General features: G+C 45.4%; 1 protein-coding gene across 1 annotated transcript; it reads left to right on the forward strand.

Annotated features, from left to right (window-relative positions):
* Positions 1-1,686: 1,686 nt before the first annotated feature.
* LOC118170214 (histamine N-methyltransferase-like) lies at positions 1,687-19,286 on the forward strand. Its single transcript, XM_035332305.1, has 8 exons — positions 1,687-1,790; positions 2,724-2,935; positions 5,284-5,476; positions 5,948-6,000; positions 8,859-8,966; positions 12,204-12,334; positions 12,887-12,980; positions 16,118-19,286. The coding sequence occupies exons 3-8, from the start codon at positions 5,340-5,342 to the stop codon at positions 16,471-16,473; spliced, it is 879 nt and encodes a 292-aa protein (XP_035188196.1). The 5' UTR covers positions 1,687-1,790; positions 2,724-2,935; positions 5,284-5,339; the 3' UTR covers positions 16,474-19,286.
* The last annotated feature ends 1,155 nt before the right edge of the window (positions 19,287-20,441 follow it).

Genomic DNA, 20,441 nt, shown 5'->3' on the forward strand with positions numbered 1-20,441 from the left:
TTGGTCCATCTACAGAAGCTGTGGTGAAAGGCCGGAACTTTGGTCTCTCTCACCCAGCCTTCCCCTTCCTCCTGCCTCTGGAAAATCTGGTTTCCTGGACCTGACCCATGTACAGGGCATACTCAGGTTTCCTTAATGCCGATGGGACTTGTTCCATGGATCTGTCCTCTGCCAGTTCCTGGAGCTCGGTTGGGCTCTGACTCCAGGCTCTGGTCCCACACCAGAGGGACAAATGTGTGCCCAGCCAGGGTCACTGCTGCCCACAGGCTGCTCCAACACTCCTGGCCCTGCCGAGACATCATGCCTGTGGCCACCTGGTGTACCCCGAGGAACCCCAAGCCTGATTTTCAGCCCAACCCCCCGCAGATGCACTTCAGAGAAGGAAATAATCTGCAGATGCTGACTGTTCCCAGCCCTCATCTCGCCTAAGGGGACAGGGACAATGACCCAGGTTCTTGCCAGGTTTCTGGGTGGACTCCTCTCACTCCCAGTTCTGTGTTTTAACATTGTCCTGTGTCACTGTTGGCCAAATATCTACAGACTTGTGAATTGTCCCAGAATGACCGAGAGCTATTTAATGCACAACAGCTATCATTTTCCAAATATTGATACCCTTGAGGCTTTTGTGATCCCCTTTCAATAACTCCTTTCAGCCTCTTTCATTCTAGGGCAGTGCTGGATGCACGCTCAGGGTAAAAAGGCACAGGCAGGTGAAATACTTTTTTCTGAATATTGATGTTAAACAGAGTAAAGCCACATCAGTGAACAACGCAGGAGGTCTGCCTGGGGGTGGTGTGACCAGCTTCCCCAGGGGATTTCTTTTTGCAGAGTGATGCCAGCCCCTCGTCCTGTGTTCAGTTCGAGCCTGTATCAAACTGAAGTGCCTGGGACTGGGCTTAAAGCTCGCAGAACGTGGCTCCGTGGGGAGTTAAGTAACAAATCGACAGCAACATCTTTCATAAAGCATACACAGGCACCAGATACTTTTTATTATTGGCTCTGAACCAATGGCAACTGGTTTAAATGGCAACTGGTACCTGGAAAACTTCCATTTGTTTTGTGGGTTATGGAGTGGGGAAAGCACAGGCCACATGCACGGGTTTTATTTTATTTTTTTGACTGGCTTGCACAGCTCTGGTGATTCCAGTTAACCCGTGTTTCCAGAACTGTTCAGGAAGCTGGGAAAACACCGCTGCCCTCAGTGCTCAGGTCTGTTTGAACAGCAGAGCTTATCACCGGGAGCCAGGGCAGTGCTGCCAGGGGCGTTGCAGCAGGGCCAGCACCCAGCGCCTGGCAGGGAGCCGTTCCTGCAGCATTAGCATTCGCTGGGGTGCCTCCCGTGCAGGGAAGCTGGCCCAGACTGTGGCTGTCTGAAAAACCAGCTCAGGCTTCATTCTCCTTAAAATGAAAGGCCGGCCCTGCTGAGCGCGGTGCAGGAGCCTGTGGGCACCTCCTCCCCTTCAGCCCAGGCCAAGGCTTTTCAACTCCAAGAAGAAGGGAGAAAAAGGTGCTGTTTGCCTTTCCAAGTGGGGTTTTACTTAAAATGGGAACTAAAAGCCAGGGGAATGCAATGAAAGTACTTGAAACTAAGCATTTTCTCCCCAAAATACCTGGGAAACAGAGCTGTGGAACTGCACCAATGGCACTACCCAGCAGGGTGCAGGTGGTGGGTGTTCGGGGGGCCAGCCCCTCTGATTCCTGTTGCAGATAAACTTGGGGCTGCCTGTCTGAAACCGTGACATTGCTGTGGTCCTGCTGGCTGCTGCGTGACGGGCACCGACTCCTTCACTGTGAGTGTTTTGGGGACTGGGCTGTGCATGGACAGAGGGAAAGTACAAGTGCTACCTGTCCCTGCAGTAGCTGCTCCCTCAGCGATTGCAGCTGCTGATAGGAAATCTTTATTTTGGTAAACTTTGGGCTAAATGTCAACCTACAAGATTTTTTTCCTGTGACTGTGTCTTTGAAAGTAGGATTATTGCTATTACTGGTGTGATTTGATAAGCCTTTTACAATGTGAGCAGTTCATTTCTCCATGAACTGTTCATTTCTCCCTGCAAGTCCAGAAGGAAAACTTGAAACGAAGGAGCAATGAATAATTTGGGGCACACAGAAGGCAAATATTTTATTAATGCTATGAACAACAAAATGCAGTGTGAAAACAGACATGGGCCAATGTTTTTTCTCTGCCCTTGCATTCCCTGAGTTAAAACTGTTTATAGCAAAGCTTGAGCCCTTGAAAGTAAGGGATAAGCAAAATCTCTGCTGCTTGCAAAAGAGCCACCTAAAAAGCAAAGTAATGTGTACCAGTAGGTTTCTATAGGCAAACTATAAATATTGTAGCTTACCGCGTGCCACACACTGAGATAACCATTTCCAATTTGTCAGGAGACACATTTCCTTTATACCTGTAGCAGAGTTTATTTGTCATCCGGACCCTAATCAAGGCGCTGATAGACCTTGAGGGCTGAATGCTGCTGGTGCCCCCACGGCTGTGCCAGGCACATTGTGTGAGCCCGCTGGTGCCAGCCACACTGGGAGGCCAGGCAGGGTGTCTGCCACCGCAGCGGGTGGCTGTCACCCACCTGTGGGTGCAGGAGTGGATCCTGGAGCCTTCGGAGACAGCTCAGAGAGACTGTGCGCTTAGGCAGTGGCACCGCAGCTGCAGTGTGAGCAGGGGAACGTCCTCATTTCCCCTTTCTACCCTTTCCCCCAACATTTTTCAGCTGGTGACCTGGGACAAACCACACGTGGATAGCAGCCAGACCCCTCCACTTCCCGCTGCCACAGCAGCCACATCCCGGAGATAGGATCCCAGAGGGGACCTCCTCCCGGCCGGGGGTGGGACTGGAGGCACCGCGGGGGTGTCAGCACGGCACGTCCCCAACACCCGCGGCACCGTGCCGAGGGAGCTGCTGCACCAGGCACCACCGCACACGTAAGTACTGGGCACGGGCTGTGTGGGCATCTTCAGCTTCATTGGCATCCTGCAGCACGAAGGCAAACTCGCTTTCTTGCCAGAGGTCGTGCTGAAGGTGTAAAAGAGTTCGTCAGTGGGTTTAACCAGGCTTAATTCTGCCAGTGCTGGTGCAAACCTGGTCCAAACAACTGCAGCACAAGCACAGAAGCAGCTTTTGAAGCTGTACAGTCTTTTCAGGAAGCTACATAAAAATCTGGGTCGTCACTGAAGGGAACATGTCCAAGTGAACATTATTACCCCAAAGTTTCTGTATCAGCCTGATTTAAAAAAAATCCTTTTTTTCTCTCTGTCTTTTTTTGATTATTATTTTCCTCATTTTTAAAGTTAACTAGCTGCAGTTTAAACAGCAAAACACATAATGAAATAAATGGGGCAAATTCGAGCAGCCAAAAGCAGAATGAAATAAATGAGACAAATTCCTCGAACTGCACCTAACACGAAAATGAATCTCGGCTGTTTGTTAGAGACTGCTGAGCCGGGGGTGGGCAAATTAAATCACAGGAAGCACGGGGAGTTGGACAAGAAAGGTTGATTATCTAAATCTCCTCTCATTAACTGCAAAATATTTTTTCGAGATGGAAGGCAGTAAAATATTTCAGCGGCAAACGCCAAAGCCTCTTTGTGCGTTTAAAGTGAAAAGCAAGGAGCTGAGCAGAGGAATTGTGTAAACATGGGTGTTACGGTTGCTTCTTGGCCTGGCAGCATATATTCTCACCCCGTGTTCAGCCAGGTGTTGGCATCCTCACTCTCTCAGGCAATGTCTGTGCTTGGTTTCCCCAAGTTAATGCTGGGGATTGCAGTGCCAGGCACATGGAAAAGAGTCAGTGGCTGCTGGCAGGTGGGCGGGAGGGCTCGGGAGGGTCTGCCCAGCCAGGCAGCATCGCACTCTCTCTGTGCACGTCCCCTGAGTGATGGCCCTCCAGGTAAAGGAGTCGATTTAGCTGCAGTTTGTTGGTCTGTCTCTCTAATATGCAGGCTGGATTGCCTCTCTTATCTAAGGAAGCCAGACTCTTCAAATCAGCCCCGGGCAGGCTGTGGGGGTGGGCTCAGCTCCGTGGCCAGGGGGCCCCATTGCCTTCCCCTGCTGCACCAGCCAGCCCTCATGGTATCTGGGAGAGAGCAGTTTTTAATGCCCTTCTGCCATCTTTTTCACCTTCTCTGATTAATACATGCAGGTTTGCTATGTGAGAGGGTGTGAGACACGGGAATGGTGCTGGGTCTACCCTGGTGGTGGTCCTTAGGAGGAGATGCTGCTGTGGTGGCAGTCTGTGCCCAAGCTCTGGACACCCGCTGTGTCCTCGGATAAAGAGGAGCTGCAGGAGTGGCTCCTTCTGGACTCCTTGGCACGTGGGGAACTGCAGCTCATGGGATGCAAAAAAAAAGCCTTGTCACGAGCTGGACATTATTTTTGGCACCAGCAGAAAGGAAAGCTGAGCAAAGCCAGGCAGCTGTTGTTATCATTGAAAAGAGACAGAATTCCAATGAGAGCAATAAAAACAACCAGGGGACTGGGAGGGGGCTGGTCAGGTCCCTGCGTGTGGCATCTGCAGAGGGTTCCTCTTCCTCCTTGTGGGTGAGGACAAGACCCAGTAGACACAAAGTGCGGTTTTGGTCCTTCCCAGCACAGGCATGGTGGTCCCCGGGAGCACCCACTGCCTCCTCGGCCCTGGGTGTCTCCCTGCACCAGGTTTCTCACGGCATCCGTTCCAGTAACACGCGTGGCTTTCGGGAAGTAACTGCTTTGCTTGTGGGAATTGCACCATTATCTTCAGAGGAATTAAAAATTACAAAGTGTGTTTTAAAGGGTTTTATTGTTTTCACCCCACTGCCAGCATCCTCTTTAAGCACATCAAAAGATTGAAAAAAAAAAAAAAAAGGAAAGAAAAACACGATAAAGACATCTGCTAGCATCTCTGGAGAAGTGTGCTGCTCTTTCTTCTAATCCAGGCCAAGCCTTCCAGGCCTCTCCATGCCTTCAAGGAATAGGGGAATTTTTCTTTTCCTTGAGAAGCGTCTCAGGACCCTTTCACTGGGTCCTGTGTCAGCACAGCTAAAAAATGCTGGCGTTTCCTTCGCAGAGATTAGCCATGATACATTACCATTCGCTGCTCAGACCTGATTTATGGTTTCTATCGCAACATTGCATAATATTCTTTAAGCACTCTGTCCCTAATGTAAATTAGTTGCCAGAGGATGGGAGCAAAGTCCTGCGCTTGACCGTGACCTCCCTGTTCAGCCACGCGAGATGCCTTGGGTTTATCGCCGTGTGTATTGAGCATTGTCTGTTGTTCCTCCCCCGGGTGCAGGGGATTGCTGTGGAGAACAAGCCAACCCTGCCGTGCACAGTCCCCTGAAACCCGGCATGGCTTCCTCCATGCGGAGCCTGATGGCCGACCCCAGCAGGTACCTCCGGTCCTTCCGCGTCTTCCTGGCGAAGTCGACCGAGCACCAGTGCATGCAGGAGTTCGTAGAGCGGCAGCTGCCCACCGTGCTGGCGAGGTAATGGGGAGAAAGCCCTGCCTGGTGCTGGGCACGGTCCCGTGGTGGTGGTGGCAGGTGGCTGCTGGTGGCCTCGGCCACCCCCGGGAGGGGAGGTTTCGTCTGTGGCACAGAGCCTGCCTAGCAGGGAGGAGATAAGGCTGGGTGGTTTCTTTGCATGCAAATGTAGCTCACCCCGGATAAACCTTGGCACATGAAAAATGCGATAATAGACGTGGAGACCTCTGCAAATTGCCCAAATCACCAGAAATTGGCATGTCTGAATAGCAGAAGCCTGAATCTAGTCCTAGCTGCCTGCTCATGGGCATGCATGTACCTGCACACACTGCTTTTGGGTCTGTCCTGCAGGTTTTAATTTCATGGAATCTCTGGCTCTTTGCGTAATGCATGTAACCCTATCTGCTGGGCAACTCTGATGACATTTATAAATAATGTTATAAATTTATAACATTTATAAATAATGTTTTGCAGCATTGGACATGGGAAGCCTGCAATCAATATACTAAGCGTTGGTGGCGGAGCAGGTATGCCTTGAGCTTCACTGTTGTTAAGCTTTAACCTTTTTTTTTTATTTTCTTTTTTTTTTTTGATTACAAGTTGAGAAGAGAAGAGTGGGGAGGGAAGGAAAGGCTTTTCTCACGAAGTCCTCTGCAGGGGGCAGAAGGCAGTGGCCGGTGCGTGGCTATAGCACAAAACCAGCTCGTGCCCCGCACCCTGACTCCTGCGTGTCTTCCAGGAGAAAACTCCTTCTCCACATTGCCCCTCAAGCTTAGAGAGGCTCCAGCTGCCCCTTGGGTTTCTGTGCCACCCGCTGATGGCACAGGGGGGACACCGCCAACCTTGTCTGTACCTAATTGTCCCTGTCCGTGCCGTCATGTCCCCCCCCCCCCCCCCCCCCGCCCCCTGCAGTGTGTTTCCATCCCTATGAAGGGCTGCCTGTCTTCTGGGCAGGTCTCATTGGGATCTGGGGGAAGTAGGTCTTCAGAAGAAGTAAGTCTCTTTTCTGAAGTCAGCTGGGTGGAAAAACAATACCAACAGCAGAGAGTGCTTCTCTTCATTAAATTCTTGCTTAAGTTCCTTCTTAATTAAAGCCTATGTTTCCTAATTCTGCTCTGCCCATTAAGTCGTCAAACTAAAATTTTATACAAACAGTTAATTTATTTTAAGTGCTTTAGTCATAACAACTCCAAAGACTAATCTCAGCTTTGTTAATCTCTACTAATAAGTAAAAAATAAATGTAAGTAAATGGTGGGTGTTAGTTATAAAACAGACAGTGTGACAGAGCAGGAACATTTCTCTCCAAGCAAGGAAAACCATTCCTCTGCCACAAAAAAATACTGCTTTTGAGAGGAACACTTTGCTCGGTTAGCGAGGTGCTTCACTCCCTATCCAGTGCCAGCCTGGCATGGTGGACGTGCAGTCAGGAACCAGCAAAGCCCATTTCCTGGCTCACTTGTCCCCACTGCACATCTCTGGGGACCCAGGCAGGAGCAAACCTGGGGGATCCAATTCTCCTGCCTGATGCCAGCCCCTGTGCCCCCATCCTTGCACTGTGCAGGGAAGCAGCACAGAAGGCAAGGATGCTTTTCTTCCACTTTTCCACCTCCTGTGCACTTTTTCCACTGTGAGAAAAAAGCAAACCGTTTAATGTAGCATCATATCCCATTACCCCCGCCCATCTCAAGCTCCTGCCTTTGCCTACAGCCTCTGCCTTATTAAGTTCACACTCCAGCGCGCAGCACTCTGTACCTTTAAAAACCATAAAAGTCATCAGCGCCGCTATAAAGCAGCAACTGTGCTATAAACTATCCCGTTACGTAAAATGTTTAATTAGAAACTTAATGGCGAACATAGTGGTAGCCTTTAAAAGGTAATTGTGTTGGAGAGTTTAAATAATTCGGATAGCCTAATTGCCAAATTGTTGATAATGCAAGCTGCCGCAGATTTGACTGTAAAATGCCTCAGGACACTTGTTTGCATATAAAAGAGCTAACCGAAGTCAATTAAGGCAGTGGATTAAATTATGAATCAAAGTTGGTTTTTTTTTTGGTTAAAAACAATACAAGGGTGGTTTGGCCACAGAGGAGTGGAAGGAAATATATTAACCTTCCTGCATATGGAAATGGGAAATTCAATTATTATTTTTTTTAATCAGGACCTGCGCAGCCCTTTCAAAGGGCTAATCCGTTTTATAAAAAGTTGGTAAAGAAACCAAAAATAATAATAAAAAAAATGTTGCAGTAGTAACTTCCAAATTCTGTGTTTCCAGAGTTTACCACAGCAGCCTGCAAATGACAGACTTTCCTCTGAATTTCCAGCAAAATACAGGGTTTGCAGTGATAGCAAAGCCACAGCTATTTATGCTACTTCAGAAATTCAATTTCCCTTCCCTCAAAGAATGTGCTTGCCCAGATGTCACATAAATTTTTGTGTTATTAGTTGCTTTATGAAAGACGTAAGTCTGAAAAGATTGAACTCTTCCTCGCTTTTTATGTGAAATTCTTGGGGTGTAAATGAGCAGGCGAGACCCTTGGGGTGCAGTGTCTTGTGGTGGGGCCAGGAGCAGGCTTGAGAGCAGAGGCAAACCCTGCAAGAGGCAATCAAGCCAGCCCCCACAGTGTCCCCAGACTGATGCCTCGGTCAGGAGCATCATCTCCCCCAGCTTCCTACATGGCAGATGGGGAGAGGTGGCCAGGAGCGATGGCAGCTCTGTTTAAATTTAAAACCTTGCATGTATGGGTGCTTCCATCGGGAGAATAATTGCAGCTGGCCTGAAAGGTGCCCAGGGAGAACTTTTCCATACAAAGAAAATACAGTCAGCTCTGGGGTATTAAGTAAATATAGATGGTATGTGCACTACTCATCTTACAGAAAAAGTCACAGTATGCTAAATCTGGGCAAGAACATGTTTTTCATACTTCCAGTGCTTTTACATGTTCTCCTCTCCCTCACCCACATGACATGTTAAACACTGAGGATGAAATTTTCTTATTGACTCCCTGGTGAGTTGGGACCATGAGAACTGGTACCATCATGGTCATTTAGCATCTTCCCCAAGGGGTTTGGCCGTGTCCAGAAAGCACAAGGTCACACCTCCAACATGACTGTGTCTAGTTACCATTGGCACTGCTGGTGGTGGTCAGAGAGGAGGAATAAAAATAGTTGGGACTGTTAATTTATTTTATTAGATGCTACAGCTCTGCCCTCAGTGGTAATCTGCTGAGAATTAAAAGCACCTGAGAAACCAAAACACCTGTCTGGTACATTTACATTACCCAAAGGACAGGAATCAAACTTCAGAACTGGCCTTCTGATGGTACTGGAGATGATGTTTGCCTGAGCTTTGCTTTCATCTCTTGTGCGATGTCCCTCTTTCCCTAGGAGAGATTGACCTGCAGATCCTCTCAGCTGTACAAGGCAGATATCCAGGGGTCACCATCAACAACGAGGTGGTAGAGCCAAGTGCCGAACAAATCCTCAAGTACAAAGGTATTTTGACATTAAATAAATTAAATTTACATTAAGTACGCTAAATGCATTTAAAAAGTTGAACGCTGGATGACCCCACGTTCAAAGGCTTTCTTGCCAGAATTGGCTCTTAAAACTTAAGAAAGTCACTATTTTATGCTTTTCTGACACCATTGATTTTCTACATTTGCTTTCTCATTATAATCTTTGTCTCTTACACTGCGAAGAACTCAAAGAACATGGCAAAAGCTTGCAGGTAGGCAGACTTTAAAACCTAAGCAAGGTGGAAAGTGGTGTGTGACTGTATGGGAACGGAGCAAAGACCTTGTATTTCAGAAAGAATTCTCCTTCAGCTTGCACTGAGCCAGGATCCTGCAGCAACACTGATTTTAGTGTCTCTTGGTAGTTCTCACATATCTTAAAACAGTTTCCAAGTAGCTAATCCCCACCGTGTGAACTGCGTTAGTTTGTTTTAGAAAACATTGCAAGGAAAGCGAGCTGGATAGGGAAGGTTTTTGCTGTGTGTCTGCTCTCAGTGGCTTAGAGTTCATTTCCTTCCACCAGCCCGACAATCTGAGCTATGCTCATGGGGGAAACCAAAGCATTTTCCAAGGACAGAGAATAAGGAGGGGTGTTTTGGTTAGATTGCCCTACAAAATGAACATTAAATATCAGTCCACAGTTTGATTACATTGCTGGTTTATCACTGTATTAACACCTACCAGGCTTTACCTAGCATGTAATTAGGGTCTTGTATGGAGGTTACACCTGTCACATCATATAGGCCATGAGAAGCCCTGGGCAGAGCCCAGCTTGCCAGAAAACGGCTGCTGAATGGATGTGGCAGTAATGAATGAACCTCATCAGCAGTCTGCGTTATTGGAAATGCTCCAGACCATAGTAAATACCAGATTATAAAACCACGTTGTAAATCTTACTCTTACTCTTGCTAAGGTCCTTGAAAACAAAGCATTCCCAGCATGAAGCCACTTGAAGAAGCTGAAGCGGAAAAAAAAAAAAAGGCAACAGTCAGAGGAAATGCATCATTTCTTGATACCCGTCTCTGTATTACATGGACCTGATCTCTGAAAAGATAGCTTCCCAGCAGCTTTTATGTTGTTCCAGACTGAGATGGTAAATAATGGACAAAAAAGCATTTTCTCTGCATATTGGATGATTTGGGCACTAGATTCACTGGCTGCCATCAATTAATTGGCAGTCCTGTCCTATTTCAGGGAGTTTCTTTCCAGCAGAAAGTTAAAGAAAATATAAGGTGTTGTCCTTATTTTAAGTTTTATGCTAAACTAGAAATGAAATATTCATCTGAATTTCTTTCTTTAAACTTTCTTATTTGGTAATTAATCATGTCCCCAGTAGGTATCATTAATTAGGTTTCTGAGCCCCTTTTCCGAGGAGAATTGGAAGCATTATCTGTGCCTCTGAGGATTCAGTAGCTATGTTTTCTGCCTAACCAGAAGCTGTCTCCTTGGGAAGGAGATGCCGGGCTCACAGGAGAAATTTTCTTCCTGGGACTGACAGTGACGACAAAATGAGCTTTCTCCTAGGCCGTGCCATATGCCAGGGGCTCTCCTGATAGTCCTATCTCCAGCCTCTGGCTTTCCTTCTGTGCCCAGGTGAAGCCCCTTGGTGACCATGGCCTGGGCTTTGATGGCACCGTGACAAGCTGTGCTGTGGATGCCCAAGCATCACAGTATGGCTGCGCTCAGTCCAGCACCAAGTCAAGGGCGTGCAGATCAGGACAGCAATCTGGGTTGTAATGAGGATAAAATTTAAGGAAAACTTTTCAAAGCTGTTAGGGTGATATGTTTTGGGTTCGGATGAATCCTCAGGCAGCAACTTCCCCTAATCAGGATGAGTTTGTCCTTTCTGAAATGTTGGCTTTAAAAGCCCACTTTGGCATGCAATTCACTTCCCTTCCTAGCGTCTCCTTGCAGACTGCCTAGCAATTGAGCTGGAGCAGATTGCACCAGATTATGTGTGATGGTGATATGAACTGCTGCTGAGGCAAGCCCGAGTTTAAAACAGCAAATTAAACCTGAACTGCAAGTGCTGGGGCCAGTGACAGATAAATGGAAGCAAGCAGAGCAACAGCAGCAGCAGTGGCAGAAAGGGGTGGCCCATTTCCATCCACAAAAGAGAGGAGATAAGCACTGATGGAGCATTTCTCATCTCTCCGACAGGGATATATCCTAACAGGGCCCAAAAGGAGGAACATTATGATTAACGGAGTAAAGGCACTGGTGTTAGCAAATCATGTTGTTTTGAGCATGTGTTCTGTAGCTAAGGCTCAGTCTGCCTTTGGGCCATTTAAGTTTTAAATTTATGTTAACTCCAGTGAAGCACAGGAATTGCATCAGGGATAGCTTTGTCCTGGAGCAATCCTGAGCCCTAAGCAGGCGCACAGCAAGATGAGCTCCATATGCCAGCAGATGGACATTTGTATTCCAGCATCTCCTAAAATGCAAAATCATCCCTCAGTGTAGCTACTATAATAGCAACAAAATGCAGTGGTGAGCCAGGCCCCTTGGTATAACTTATGCTTTGAATACACTCCTTCAGCTTTCTGCTTTCAGCTGCCATTGGATGTGCATTGCATCAGGGTCTGAAAACACACCATGTGTCACTCTTTCTAAAGTCTTTGCTCTAAATCACTGTTAGCCCTTTCACCTGAAGTGGTTGGCCAAAACTCTGGACTTTTGAAAATCTCATTTATTTGAACACAGCAGAAGCCCAAGGTCAGGAGATGGGGCTTTGCTCATGAAGCAAAGCTCTTTTCCCTTCATCCCCATGATGCTCTCCCTGTGTGACCCACTTGTTTCCTCTGCTCTTTTCAAGCTTTTAATTGTGCTTGTCTCCTACACAGCCCCTTTAATCAATCCTCAAGATCCTGTATTTATTTGGTCAGGTGCTGGAAGACCCTTTGCCATGGCAAATGGAGCTTGAGCCAACCATGAGAAAGATTTTCATTTATTTTTTAATCACGTAAAGACTGGAGGAAACCAAATGAGGGTGCAAAGGGGAAAGAATCAGACCCTCTTAAGGTTTCACCTAACAAAGACCTGGACAACCTTCTTCTCACACACAGCCTCAAGGTTTTAAGTATTCCATTGCTGTGTTAAATAGGTAGCAAAACACTTTGCCTAAATATGACTTTTGGATGTTATTAAAGCTCTGAATGGAGATCGATCCAATATTTGCAATTGAGATAACTCTGTCCTGTCTTCTCCCATATTTCAGAGCGTGTGGCGGCGACATCAAACCTTGAGAATGTAAAGTTTACCTGGCACAAGGAGACAGCTTATGAATATGAAAGTCGAATGAACGCAGAAAAGAAGTCTAAAAAATGGGACTTCATTCACATGATTCAGGTAAAAGCCTGCAGAGTAGCTGTTGTCAGAGATTTGGCTGTTTAAAGTGTGCATGAGGTATGTGACCTCATTATCCACTCTAAGGGGGAGACAGGTGAGTTTATTTCTCTATAATTTAAAGTACTTAAGCAGAAGTGAACTGCAAAAAAAATGAAAGATGAGTTACAGCAAAGCAGCTTTGAGCACCGTAGTCCTATTAACCAGGATGTGGGCGACAGTGAACTAAAAATACATTTTAACTAGTGTTTTCAAAGCTCCTTGTCCTCTCTGTGAAACTGTCTGTATTCCCCCATATACTGAAGCCATTACAAGCCATCCTCACTGCTAAAGGAGGCAAACCTTTTTATCCCAGGTTAATGAATGAGCATGAGCTTGGTGCTGGGGATGGGGAGGGTAGGTCCGAGCCCCCGGGGCTGGCCTTGCTAGAAGACCGGCACCCTGCAGACAGGCCTTGGCACCCTGCTGCTCTCCTGTCAGGATTGGTCTGTGGTACAAGTTATAATGTTCTCTAGGACCCCACCGTGTCTCTGTAAGCATTTCTGCTCTTCCCAGATGCTGTATTATGTGAAAGATGTCCCAGCAACTATCCGGTATTTCCACAGCCTCCTGGAAGCACAGGCAAAGCTCCTCATCATCGTGGTGTCAGGTGAGAGCTGCTCCACAACATGCTCAGTCGGGCACCACTGGGGTCTCTGTGAGTTCAGCACAGACTGGCCAGAAAACAATGTGCATTTTTGTTTTAAATATCCCTTTATTACCTATAGCAGGAAACTGGAGTAAATGGTGCCCATTCACCTACGACTATGGAAACCTACATCTCATCTACATCTGCCCAGCTCTGTGCTGCAGGTTGCAAAGCTGAAATCTCTGTGAGGCAGTAAAAACATGCCATGGGCACAAAACATCTTTCTCTCACCTTCTCCCCTTCCCCATCCTACAGCCGGGTCGGTGACAGAGCAAAAGCTCCTTTAGCCTCGGCTACAGCTGTTCCCTGTAAAAGGCTCTTCAGGCTGGGCACAGCATTGTCTCGCTCCTGGAGATGTGCAGCATTAAGCAAACAGCTACAGCGGGGCTCTGCTGCGCTGTACAGCAGGTGTTAGAGGACATATGGCTCATTTTCTTCTCAAACTGCCCATCTCCTTAATATAGTCCTTTTGGGTGGAAAACGGCATTTTCAGGCTGTTTGAGATCTGAAAGAAATGCTCTGTGGTCAGTCCAGGAGGAAAATGTGGGAGTGGAGAAGGCTCCTGCCTTTTAATACTGCGGGCAAGGTATGCTAGACATATGATAGTAGTGGGGTCTGCTTTGACTCTAGAAAGCCTTTAATTTGCCTCATGTAAACTATAGACATTTTAGTTGTGTAAACAGTCACATTCAACAGTTTTTTTCAGGGCTGTTAAACACTATGTTAAGTACTATTTGTTCAGAAGTGTAAGCTATTTTTTATTGAACTGCAATGTATTTGATGAAGACTTTTAGTCTTTTTTTTTTTTTTTTTGTCTTCATGAAGTGTCCACAGAGAAAGGGCACTTCTCCAATCTGAATTTATTCAAACTGTTTTTCTCTAAAATGATTTTTCTTTAAAGCTGTAGACTATAAGAATTCTGTATGATCTGAGTTATTGTTCTTGTTGTTTGAGTAATGAGAATAGATCATAATATCAGTTTATTGCTGATTACTTGCCTGTAGTTAATTGAAACACTTTTCCAGTTGCTTAACCTGTCCCTCTGGATATTCATGAAATGTGAATACAGGGAGAAACACAAGTCTATTCAAAATTAATTTGTTTTAAAAATTGAATTTATGAAAACTGTTTGAAATCCTCCCCAGGCCAGGCGGTTCTTTGTTTTCTCATTCCTCCTGTTTCTTCTCTTTGCACCTTCAACTCATGATGCCCCACGGTTGCATGAATAATTTTAGCTCTTTTGCATTCAGACGAAGCAGGTTAGATACACAAGTGGCCGGTAATGGCTGTTTCTTCTGCAGATATGGTTAATGGATAGGGTGGTGTCCCTGTGAAAATCAGAATTAGTCTCAATAAGGTGGGACAGGATAGCACGGCTGGGTAGATGTGTCAGTTATAGAGAAAGAGGGCAGAAAGGGGAATTGCTAGGTCCAACAAGAAGATGGAAGAGAGGAGAGGAGCTCAGAATAGCAGAGGGGAAAGGAAGGGAGAAAACCTTGAGGGAAATAAGTGTATAGAGAAGGGAAGGAGGAAGCTGCTACCAAAATGAGCACTGAAGCAAAAAGAGGTAATGAAAGATAAGCAGAACAAAGCTCATTTCAAAAAATGAAGGTAATGTCGTCTCCAACACAAACATATTAGGATATGTTAATTAAAAACCATTCTGGGAATAGGATTGATAGGAGAGGGTTTGGTCAGTCAGTGAAGGTTGCAATGTCTCCTGTTCTGTCCCTGCCAGGAGAGCAGGCGAGTTGCAAGAACTATATGGTGTTATTTTTAACACATTTAAAAAATGTGTTTACATCGCCTTGAAAACAAAAGTAGTGCCATATGCTGAGCCTATCGAGAGCTATTATAATAATGCTTCGTTCAGGTAGTGTATAATTGCTCGGCTCAGAGATGGCACTGAGTCACACAACACTGACACCAGCAAATTTTCTGCAATTAGAGCTCTGCATTCAATTTCCACCAGGTGAAAGAAAATATTGTAGCCCTTCTAAACACCAAACTGTTTATTTGACTATAAATAACTGTTTGCAGATAAAGCATTTGCAAAAATGCCGAGCAACTGGTTTTAGCAGTTATGGAGATTTATAGTCATAACTCTCAAGAGCTGCTCATTAGGCTCAAAGTTATTTTCATCCCGTCCAGTCATTCTGGGTGATCCTTTTATAAATGGCTTGTAGCAGAAGTGCTGAAACACAGATCCAGGGTGAGGGAAAACAAAGAAGTGAAGATGTATCTGGGGAGGTTTTAGCTTACCCAGCTGGTTTTCTTTGTAAAATGTCCCTTGAGAAGAGGAGTGTGCATGTGTGTGGGCTTAGCATGTGCTCTCTTCTGGAGGTGCTTGCGGTGCTACAGGAGTCTTTTCCTTCCTGACCCTTCATTTTTGAGCAGCCCAAATAAAGTGCAGCCCAGACATCCTTCTGGTATCACTGGGGAGTTCTGCTTGGGATGAGGGGCAGCCTCACTCACAGCCCATGCCCGATAGCCTCTGACCATGATGGAGTGAAGGCTGCAGGCCAGGAGGATGGATTTTTCCACCGCATGTCCAGCTGCATGGTTAATGAGACCGGGGTCTTGCACCCCATGCATTTCATATTACAGGTAGATAGTTTACTGGCAATAGGTGTTTTAATGAAGCTCTCATGTACCTCAACCAAAAAGTACTTGGGTACTTGGGCGTTTGGTCTGCCAAATTTGTGGCTAATTTAAACTTAATAGCTTAAATCAAGATGTCAGTGAATAGCGGCTTAATACATGGACTACGTCTCTCATGTCTCTCTAATGCCTGTCTCTCAGATATAGGCCACTGCAACGGCACACAGGCATGGAAATAAGTTGGAGCACGTTTGAGAGGAAGGGGGCAAGATTGCATGCACTGAGCTGGGGGCTCAGAGAGAGCTGTGGGTTGGGGACATTTCCCTCACCTCCCACAGCCCCAGCCCAGGGGCATGAGGCAGCGAGGCAGCCACTTCCCCTCTGCCCCAGGACATGTGCCCCAACTCTGCAGAAAGCTGCAGGAAAAAACAAATGATCAAAAATTTGTTCAAATAGTGTTTTTTTCTGAGTGCTTTTTGTTATGGTTTATCTCTCAGAAAACAGTGGCTGGGAAACACTGTGGAAGAAGTACGGATCTTCCTTGCCTTTAGATGATCTCTGCAAATATGTGTCCTCTGCTGATATCAAAAAGATGCTGGATTCAGCCGGGTTGAAGTACCAGCTCCATGAGCTCCCATCCAACATGGACATAACCAGCTGCTTTACCGAAGGGGACGAGGATGGGGAGCTGTTGCTGGATTTCCTGACAGAAACATGTGACTTTTCTAAAACTGCTCCTCCTGAGCTAAAGCATCAGATAATGGAAGAATTAAGAAAGCCTGGATGCAGCGAAAAAAGAAATGGGAAGGTGCTTTTTAATAACAACCTGAGTGCAATTGTGATTGAGCCCTGAATTAACACTTTTTTGTTTCTGAAACATTCTTTATAAATGGTTTAGTTTACTTCTACTTAGTTCACTTCTTGTAGCCTGTTAAGAAATCATTACTAACATCTGTTGTTATACGTGAACTTTAATAGTGAGATTAATTCTGTACTAATCTATGAACCTGTAACTCGGCAGTAAATTGTGCTTTATCATATGGATGTTGTGTAATCAGATGTAAGTCCGACCATCAATTCAAACGCTGCAGAAACCAGACCACTTCCTCTGGCTGATGGATAAGAAATAGCCATCAATACATGATCAGGTCATATTCATTTAAAAACTCTCTACAGACCAGATACACAATTTTCAACTTCTTAGTGACTCTTGTAAGACTTTGTAAAAGTGATTTGGGTACCAGGTCCATACTGGTACTGCAAGAGGGCAGGGTCTGAAGGTGGTTGTGGCACAGGAGTGGTAACAATCACCCTCGAGAGGTGAATTTTGCTGACAAGTCCTGAAGCAAAGCCTTGGTTAGGAATCAGCTGCTGCAGTTACAGGGGCCTTTTCTTATTTTTAATTAAATGAACAAACCATCTGGTTGTAGCCTCTAACTAGCCTGGCAGCAATGGCCGTGCATGCCTTGTGAGATTTCTAGCTTGGAAGATGTAAAAATAAACCCTGAAGCCAAGTGACAAGTTTCAGTGGGATTTGTTGCTTTGCCAGCAGAGCCATGTCAGGTTGGTCTGCCCGGCACACGGTGCAAGGGGTCCAGCAAGAAGGTGCTTCTCCTCCTCAGCCCCTTCTCTCAGTGGGGCTGTCTCTACTCTCGGAGCTGATGCATTTGTTTTGCTGAGTGATTTCATGGTTTTAAGAAGTGCTGTGCTCTCTGCGGGGCACAATGCATAATGGAATACAATACAGTCGTTGAATGACTTTAATAGCTTGAATACTCGGTGTATCCAGTGAGACAGGTGTGATTTCTGCCATTGAAAGAATTTGGTCCAGGGTAGAAATGGTTTATTCAGGCAATGCTTTAGCAGCATGAAATGTTTTAGTTTTGCATGTACATTTCTGAAACAATACAGATTATTGAAGACTTGAGGTGATTTACAAGAGAATGCATCAGGCACTAATAGCCATTTATATTCATTTCAGAGTGAATTATTTGGAACACACAATTCTCCTGGTGATCAAATATTAATTCCAGTATGTTTTAGAACATTTCCACAATATTTCTCAGCTGTTGAGCCGAAGAAAATCTATTGCCACTTTTACACAGCCCTATGCACAGATTCTTGCATTAGGAGACCTCGGCATATCTGTAAGCTGCTACTGTGATGTGCCAGCGAGGGAGAGAAAGAAAATCTCTCATTAGGACAGATTCCTGCTCGCATTTCTAATGGAAAGCACATTAAAGTTCACAGTTATTGCCATAGCTCTTTTGTGTTGTCAACGACCTCTTGTTAATGGTGCTTGTGGAGGCAGCGACCTCTGAATATTGCCACACAGCCCTGTCAGAAGTGACGTATCTTGGGGAGGCACAGAAACGCCGTAACAAAAGGAAAAGCTGAAGTACAGCCAGCAACAGGATGCACCTGCATGGCCTGTTGTTTTATGGTTTAACAGAGGTCAAAAACACCAGAAACAAATGCTTTAGAGTTTTCTGGGGAGGTTTGTTCCAAAGATTTGGCAATGGTCCCACCTCTTGCCTGAGCAGGAGAAAGCAAGGACAACAAAGAGCATCTGGGGAGAAAAGAGGATGGTATGGCCAGAAAAAAAAAAAAAAAAAAAAAAAGACAGAAAAAGCAGATTCAAAGAATGACAAAGGGAGTGTTTGCTGAGTGCATGGCATTGCAGGGGGGGGCTTTTTTAAAAGGAGATTTTACTAGGGAAAAGGCACTTTCACCCCAAGCTGGAGAATGAAACTCCTTATCTACATTTAGGAGGGCATCCTCTGCCATGACTTTGAACTGTAAGGACAACTTCATTAAAAAGATGAGGGTGGCGGTGGGAAATGCAGCGAAGTCCATTCTGCATATGCAGCTGCTTCTGTTGAGGGGCTGGGGAAAAACTGAATTAGAATAGCACCCTTAAGGGTTATTTTATTTTTTATTTTAAATTTGCAACACACACACTTCCAAGAAGTAAGTGCTGCAAGTATTATTTAGTAGGAAATGAGTGTGCGGAAGTACAATTTTATGCTCATTTGACCATAAAAAAGAAGGAGTTTTTGTAAATCTCTCAAACGACTTCATAATAGCCTGAAGAGCCACATTTTCATGCGAGAATCACCCTTAATTGTACAGCAAGATGCTGCTGCTCCACAGCATGTCTGGGGAGTCCAGACCCACTACGGACTTCAATTTATACGGCAATTTTGAGCTTACCTGTATGCTTTCCACACTGAATTAGTTGTTTGCCTCCCCAAAAGCCCATCTTATCTCATCCTGCAGAAAGTTCTTCCAAAGGCATATCTCCAGATCTTGCTCTTTGCAAACCTGTGGAGGCCAACGGACTGGGTCTGCCTCACCCACACCCTTCTAAGGTGAATGTAGACCTATAGGGGGCATTTATGTGCAGAGGTTTACTGAGATCAATGGCCTTAAACTGGCATAAATCAGACTGAAACAAGAAGGGCATCAGGCTACTTGTATTAAAGATACACCAGTAAGGATCCTCCTGCATATTCTTTGTGCACGGATATCCCTTATTCTGGCTGAATAAGTTTTAGATATGAAATGTAAACGTTTTACAGAAATACGGCTCAGCAAACATAACCCTTAACATTGTATCTGTACATGCCGTTTGTCAGAGTTGGTTCTGAAAAAATAAATAAATAAATGAATAAGAGACATCCTTTTTTCTTTTCATCTCACAGGCACATAAGCCTGAACCAAACAGATTATATCATGGGTTCAGGGGAAAAATCTAGAGGGAGAGAAAAGGAAGAGGAGGAGGAGGAAGAGGAGGAGGAGAAGGAGAAACAATTCTTCATGGAAACAGCTAACCCATCAGAAGTGCAGGTCCTGATGCAGTGCCAGGACCTTTCCATGGGAAGTTTGTAGGGCAGGAAGGGGTCGGCCCTGTGTTGGTGGAGGAGGCATCGCTCCAAGTGATTGCTCCACATGGGAGGGATGAGCGAAAGAAAAGTGGGCAAGGAAAAGACTGAGGTTCTCCGAGAGAGCCTGTCTTCACATGTACATCCCTCCCGCATCGCATACATCTGGGACTGTGCCTTTAAATCACACCTAGGAAAATACTCTTGCCACTCCGTTAATTACAACAGCAAACTAAACAAATGCACTTACAGCTCAGTTGCTGTCGCCATTTCTGCATCAGTGTAATTCATGCTTTCAACCCATGATAGGATTTTTAATGCCATTACACAGTAGGGCAAAGTCTTCATTTTTAATAAAAATACAAATGTTAAATGAAATGGATTAATATCTAATTTTACATCTTCATTTACATGATGTGCAAAATTATCTTAAATATTTGTTATGGATGGAGTGGCTTTCCACCAATTTAGGCTTTTTTCGAACTGGAGAATGTTAACATAAATTGTAGCATAAATCATTGCCTTGTAGAGTACCAGAAGGCGCATATAAAAACCCATATCTTTACTGCACATATTTCCCATTAACCATAATCTATTAGTAATTGAAGTTCATTACAAATTCTTGTAGACTTTATTGCTATCATGCTGCATGACATAGTGAACCTGGCTTGCATAACAAGAAGTCCTTGCTGGGAAATATCCTATTAACAATGACAGTGCATTTGTCATTGCGATAATAAATCCAAGAGCTGCCTGTAGATTATAAATTATTGCGGCGCCATTTCCACTGTTGTAGTTTAAAAGTTTTGTCAGCACTTCCATTTTAAACCTCCGCTTTTCAGGGAGTTATAACTTGACCATAAAAATCTGTAGTGAGCTGAAACTCAGCTTACAAGGTCTCAGCCCAAGAGCACGTTTCATCCGTCGGCACCATTCC

Source organism: Oxyura jamaicensis, chromosome 7 (genome assembly GCF_011077185.1).
Source record: "Oxyura jamaicensis isolate SHBP4307 breed ruddy duck chromosome 7, BPBGC_Ojam_1.0, whole genome shotgun sequence".
Classification (NCBI taxonomy): Eukaryota; Metazoa; Chordata; class Aves; order Anseriformes; family Anatidae; genus Oxyura; species Oxyura jamaicensis.